This window comes from Ictalurus furcatus, chromosome 14, assembly GCF_023375685.1.
Source record: "Ictalurus furcatus strain D&B chromosome 14, Billie_1.0, whole genome shotgun sequence".
In the NCBI taxonomy this organism is placed as follows: domain Eukaryota; kingdom Metazoa; phylum Chordata; class Actinopteri; order Siluriformes; family Ictaluridae; genus Ictalurus; species Ictalurus furcatus.
The window spans coordinates 18,903,063-18,910,302 of record NC_071268.1 but is presented as its reverse complement, the minus strand read 5'-3'; the positions used below and the strand labels follow the sequence as shown (position 1 = coordinate 18,910,302).

The 7,240-nt window shown below is 37.1% G+C and overlaps 1 protein-coding gene across 1 annotated transcript; it reads right to left on the bottom strand.

The window, feature by feature from the left end:
* Positions 1-1,022: 1,022 nt before the first annotated feature.
* Positions 1,023-6,955, bottom strand: acot19 (acyl-CoA thioesterase 19). Its single transcript, XM_053642203.1, has 11 exons — positions 6,706-6,955; positions 6,433-6,631; positions 6,222-6,321; positions 5,922-6,112; positions 5,576-5,745; positions 5,290-5,409; positions 5,095-5,177; positions 3,240-3,333; positions 3,027-3,107; positions 2,490-2,631; positions 1,023-2,152 (listed from the first exon to the last, which is right to left on the bottom strand). Exons 2-11 carry the CDS (start codon positions 6,626-6,628, stop codon positions 2,040-2,042), a joined length of 1,290 nt encoding a protein of 429 aa, XP_053498178.1. The 5' UTR covers positions 6,629-6,631; positions 6,706-6,955; the 3' UTR covers positions 1,023-2,039.
* Positions 6,956-7,240: the final 285 nt, after the last annotated feature.

Genomic DNA, 7,240 nt, shown 5'->3' with positions numbered 1-7,240 from the left:
ATAAATCACATCGATTATAAATTTAAACAAAACTTTCCAATTCTTTTCCATCCAAGCAGCATAAAAATGGGCATGAAAGACTTAGGACTGTCACATTATGTCAAATCAACTAGTTAAATGTTACCACTTACTGAAGAAAACACCCACCTCCACTCCTCACATGACCCCGAAAGAGTAACCTGATCGCGTAGTTTCTAATAATTCTTCATACATGTATGTGACTTTGTAACATGAGAAGTATGATATATTAGAGCCTTGCACAGCAATAGCTTTTTTTCATAAATGAACTAGGGGTGGAGTCTGAAACCTCTGGTTACTTTTTTTTGTAACATCTTATATGGATAGTCCATTGCAGACACTCTACAAACAGTTAACAAGCATCTATAGACTTTAACAACCTCTCAGGGACTGTCATCAGCCAGCTAATCAATTTCTAAACAAAAATAGTTTATGGCTGTAGACTATAAATTCATTCCTAGTCCTACAACAATTTCAAATTCAGTTCATGTGGTCTTTATTGATACATTTTCTTTCTTTATAGATCTCACATTGAGAATCAGTTAATAGGCTGCTTTATGACACTCTAAATAAGATAATATTGTATGATATATACATTTTTCAACCTGAAAATACTTTGTGGACGTTCAGTTTAGCCATGCTAGTTTTGTGCTTCTGAAACCAGCATTTTCCTGTCTGTGGCTTCTTTTTATGGCAGACCCAAAGATGACCTTGGCACACAGGTCAGAGTATGTAGGGTTTATCTGCACAAATGAAATAGAACAAAAGAGAATGAGGGGTCCGTTGTGTGGAGGAAAAACTGATTCCACCCACAGAGTTGCTTATTAATGGAAATCCAGTTAATAACAGTGAGTGATAGCTAATAAGGCTAGCAATGCTAGTTACAAAAAGCTGGTTTGCCGGGGGTGTGAGGCAAGAGACGTCATTGAAGTGGAGCTGATGAAGGTCATAAAAGCGAGACAGTATGACTGTAATTAAAAATCATCTTTGTTATTTCTAATATCTGTCATATCAAGTAGGTTTTATTGTCAGTCCTTTACATAACTCATATACATTTCATTCAGGACTATGGTGCAACACATACAGTAATACAGCAGCACAATACACAGAATTGCATAACTGACATCTGGTGTTCTCCAGGTGCATGCTACATTTTATAAATAGCTCTTTAAGGCTGCTTTTAACATTTCATGCTACCACACTAAATAGACTGTCTCTGTATTAGACTCATAAAAGTAGATGGTTTCCTTTGGTCAGGTTCTCTTACAGGCATGAAAATTGTTAATCAGTAAAAGCTCTCAAGGGTAGCATTTTAAGCCCAGAGCATCTGTGCACTTTCTACAGCCAAGTGATGCCCTAAATCTTATCCAAAAAGCTGTATGTTACAAAAATTTTTAACAACTTTTTAACCCTTATGATGTAAATACTATTAACTTATCATCATAGACTACAGAGTCTGTAAGTACTATAAAATAAGTCTAGTGCTAATCCAGTCCAGTTAAAAAAAAAGTTTCTTCCAAATTTTGCAGACAAATTTAAAACATATATAAATCAATAGTCTTCTATGCATAGATGTCCACTAACATGTTCTCATTAACCAGCAAAACCTTTTTATTTAGTGTTTCTGATATTTTATTTAGTGTTTCATGAATAGCAAATTATGCATTCGTTTGAAAATTGGTTAAAAAGAAAATGTTTCTTGTGATTTTCATTAAAATTACAAAGGATTTAAAAACCCACATGGAAAAATATACGTTACATGTAAAATATATTGTTGTGCATTTATATATGTGTATTTTGCTTCTACTGGTGAAAAGGAATTCCCCATGCTACAATTCTCATTACCTCACATTATTGTTGAAGGACAGTTATTACCTAATTATATTTACAACTGGGTAATCAATGATGCAAGACACAAAAGTTATTACGACACATAAAATGTGTGATATGAAATCTGAACTTGTATTGTTTTCCCTTTTCTCCGGTAAACTGTATTCTGATAATGTGACTGATATTTGACATTAATGACTCATGTTGCTGTAGAGGTGCTGCTCCAGAAAGGCCAGGGTTTTGTGCCAGGAGTCCTCCTGAGCTCGACTGTGAGGCTCTGTTTGTCCACCCCACAGCACCACCACTGCAACAAAAACCATGATAGCCATCACAAACTGAAATGGCAGTGTTAAATAATTACTTTTTTAGAGATTAAATAAAAGTATGATTGAACTCAGTTTTTCAGTAAGTTTAAAAAAAATAGTACTCTGGAAACCTATATATTGTAATACATATCTTATATCATAGAACTGTCTTAATGTTGAAAAAGAACCATAATATGATGTTTTTGTCATAACACCAAAATAATCTGATCAGTGCAATTATCTGAGATTTACCGTTGAGCAAATACTTACTTATTTTCATGACAAATGTGTCTTCTGTAGTTTTCTCAAATTTTAATACACACTTTGTTGGCTTACCTTTAGTCCTTGTCTCCGCCAGCATGAAGTTACCTGCTCGGCAGTGTGGACTATATGGAGGCTCGATGAGGTGGCCGGCTCCGGGGTAAGACAGAATAGTCAACAGGTGACTATTACCAGCTCGTTCCATCATCTGCTTCATCTGAAGAAAGGGAAAGGCACTGTTATAGGTGTCATCTGGAACCCCATGGCTATGCAGTTTAATAGGGATTTTTTTCTACTGCCAGGAGAAATATTAAATGACTTTATATAAGCCCCAGGAAACCTAAAGTCATGACTGCTATTAAAGTTAATAATGAACTTGTTCCAAAATATGCATGAACAGAAAAAACATGTACTATATTCCTGGGAGCTTAAGTAGGCCACAATGTAATGATGTATTATTATTATTATTATAATTATAATTATTATTATTTATTTTATTTTTTTTTTTGCACTAAATAAATGAAACATTATTATTATTATTATTATTATTATTATTATTTTAGATATATGAATATGAATGAATAAAATATTGATTCTAGTGCCTCTACTCACATCTTCTGCAGACTCTGCTGCTGGCCAATTCTGATCATCCTCCCCAACAATCAATAAAATGGGACACTTGATACGACCCATCTGTTCAACATTTATACAGTTAAAGAAAGTCCCAGGAGAGAGCATAAACATAGACAAACACAAAACACAAGCAAATGCATGTAACAATGATCAAATGATCAAATCCCGCAGGCTTCTCTGATGGATCCTTACTTCAACTTTCTTTGAAGGGTCATCTGGTATTGGCAGCAAGAGATCTCGCCAAATGATTCTCTGTTCTTCATCATAGCGGGTGTTTTTGACATTTCTTAAAATTAAAAGGAAAGGTTTGTCACTGAAACAGGCCAAATATGGGGGGAAAAACAGAAAGAAAATATATTTGTATGCTCTGTATGCTGAGTGGCTATTTTATTAGGTAACCCTCCCTTCCATTAAAGGAACTTGTTTGTGCATAGCTGTTTTGGACATGTGATACTAATCATACGATATACTTCAATATTTAACTGTCATGCCCAGATTGTTACAAGCTTTTCACTCTAGCAAGCGTTATAGGCGTGACTAGAAGTGCATGACTGCTGGTACAATGACCCTTAACTAGCTGGCAGTGTACTTCCAGGACAAATTGTTTTATCATCCACAGCTGGATTGAGGCCACTGATGATAAACAATATGGCCAAAAGTATGTGCTTATTGAACATCCTATTCCAAAGGCACGGCAATAATACAGAGTCCAACAGCCTCCACTCTTCTGGGAAGGTGTTGGAGACGCTCCATGCTTGTAGATTTGTGCTCATCCAGCCACAAGAGCATTAGTGAGGTTGGCACTGATGTCGAGCGATGAGACCTGGGGTGCAGTCGGTGGTCTAATTCATCCAGGTCAGGGCTCTGTGCCAGCTACTTGATTGGGCCTCTTAGTTGCAGTGAAGGGAAATCATAATGTTTCAGCATACAAAGACATTCTAAACAATCATGTGTTTTCAACTTTGTGTCAAATGTTTGAGGAAGGCCCTCATATGGGGGTTATGGTCAGGCATACACATATTTTTTGGCCATATAGTGTACTTCCTGCACCAGTAATAACTCCTATTTTTTCTTTTCTTGCTACGCAAGTGCAGGTTATGTCACAGGATGAGACATTATTGTTAATGTACCAAAATAGGATAAGGATCGTGTTAACTGACAATGCTTTTTAAAGCTCTGATGGATTCCATCTATTTATCATATACATCAAGTTGCCAGTGAAATCCCTATACTATACTTTAACATGTTGCCTGTTGCCTAGTGTGACTGTGCCATTCAGTGGATCAACTTTGCAATTAGGTTGATTAGTCAGACAGAGTAAGCAGGGAGGAACCATTAGAAATTATTATCTGGAGGTTACTGTTGCCTCAACCTGTGAAATAGTAGTAATATTGCCTGACTATGTGAACAAGGTAGGAGGAACAAGAGCATTAGCGAAGAATTCTCATCACTGAAATTACATGAGGGATAAAATAAAAATGAAGAGAACAATAAGAACAAATTTGTGTTGCATATGCTGATAAAATAATATCTATTTTTTAAGATTTACTACAGATTAATCACATGCAAAGGTTCGTTTTCAGTTAACTGTCTGCCCAATAAGACTGTATGCATGCAGGAATATATATTCCATACTTTTTAATACAATATCATGATAAAATCTAAAAAACTAGAAAAAAAATGTTATGCAGTAAATGTGATAAGAAAATGTAACATTAACACATTTATAATGTGCTTGTGTATACAAGCAAGCAATCCAAGTAGTTTGTAAATGATGCAAATATTATGGAATATGTAAAATGTCTAACAAATGCCTACCATGTCAGTAGAACCAGACAGACTATTTAAGAGCCTTGGCCTAACTGCTAAGTATTTCTACAGAAATGCCAGTGTAGTGCAACTCTCCAGCACTGTCAAATTGTCAATGCAGCTAACTAAGCACAATCCCACTGTAAGTGTACATAATAAAATAGCCACATACTGTATTTTTCACAAGCTTGATATGAATCACCAAGCCTGCACTAAACATTCATGATCTGTTGCTCACTTTTTGATTTCAGCAAACACATCAGCCAGTGATCCGTTGACGGGCATGATGTGGCTTCCACTAACACACACTACACATTTGGGCTGAAAGGAAGATTGAGTGACACAACTTATTTGTCTTAGAGACTGCTGTCAATGTATAATGAAGACATTTATACATTTATAACAAATGTTATAAATGTTAAGCCTGGCCTACCTTTATCACTGAGGAGTATGCTGCCATGCCCAAGGTCACAGAGACACCAAAAGACAAACCCAGAACGGCGATTCTTTCAGGACACACCTGAGGATGTTGCTTCAGCACAGTGAAGGCTGCCTAAGAGATTACGAGAAGCATTTATATTTAAGTGTTTGTTTGTTTCTTTATTGCAATATTCAGATTAAGGAATCGATCATTAGTTTCTCCACTCTTAGCTGTATTCCTTAATATTCATTTGAGCACAATTCCACTATGCAAATGTCATAACGTTAGAGGCAAATACCTCAAAGTAGGCATTGTCCACTTGGTATGGCTTTCCATCAGCACCTACTCGTCCAATATACTCCAATGTTAATGCGACATACCCTCGGGATGCTAGTAGAGCAGTGCGATACTCCACTAGACCCCCACCTCCACCCCAGAGGTCCAGCACAGCAGGAAAAGGACCAGTACCTAGAGAAGAATATATGTAATAAAGGACACACTGTTTCTTTCTGTAGCATATGTAACTTATCACACGCAAAAGTCACTTATTTTGAAGTAAAAACATTTGCGATATTAAGACTCTAAGACACTAATAATCATCCTAAAACTATAATAGCCATTATTTAACCCTTTGTCAGTGATACCTGGTGGGATGTAAAGAATCGCCTTCAACCCTTTTTCTGTAACATTAACCCTCTGGATTCCTGGAGTAGTGTACCACCGCTGTGCCACAACTGACGCTATGGGAGGTTTCTCCCGGAATCCCTCATTCAGGTGGTCTTCATACACAGATATGTAGACATCAAGTGGCGTGTAGGTATCCTTCTTGCGAAATCTTTAAAAAAAAAAAAAAAAAGAAGAAGAAGAAGAAGAAAAAGATCTAATTAAGAGAGTGATGACTGATTTAGCAGTACAAAGATCCCTAAAGGCTGGTTTGGTTTAACCTGAGGCCTGTCCTGCTTCCAGGAATAGGTTTCATGCTCCACAGCAGACCCATGGATTCAACTCCGTCATATGATCCACCAAGACTGGCATCTTTAGATACTGAAACATGGTAAACTGTGTATTAGTGCTTACCTGCTGCACACAAGGTGTGATAACTACTGTATACGAGCCACACAGACATTAACGTTCATGACAATAATTCACATGCACCTGTGACAGTTCCTGACTCATCACTAACATAGTGACCAAAACCTTCCCAAAAATCTCCGTCCTCTGACTGAATCAGCGCGTGCAGCGTGACTCCAACACCGGGCAGTAAACCCTGCACGCGCACGTCGAACTTTTCATCCACCATACAGCGAAGCGGACGAACCGAAAGCAACGGACAGGGAAGCGACCTGGCCATTTTCTGCGGGTGAAAAACAACAGTGTATAAACAATAACAGGAGTTACAAAATTCGACCGAATAACATTAGGACTTACATTTACGCTGAGTGCGTGGACTCGGTGTGTTTAAGCAGTTCAGCAGTGCGGGAATCACTAAACAAAGGTCAGGAGTTCTACTCTAGAGAAGAAATCCTTATCGGAATGGTTTAGTTAATGAATAAACCTTATTACCTACATAACCTATATAACCTAAGATAGTGGATAATGACGCCACTAGTTGACATTGTACGCGGTGTAATTTCGACTACAGTAACACATCCAGTCCTTGGACAATGCACAATATTACACGGCTTTGATTGTTTACATCGAGAGCCGTTTTGTGGGTTGCCAGATTCGTCTTTACAGATCCCTTCTTTCTGTCCGCCAGAATATAAATCGTATTATATTAACCCTTGTGCGTCCTTATGGACGTTTTTGTCTTTTTAATCATTTTGTCTGTTTTTTATGCAAACAGCATAATTTTTTGCAAAAGGTGTGTATTTTTATTGGACTTTTAATATTTCACCCTCATTTGCTTTCATTAATCTGTTTTAAACTAGGTACACAAAATATTTACACTCACGACCTTTGA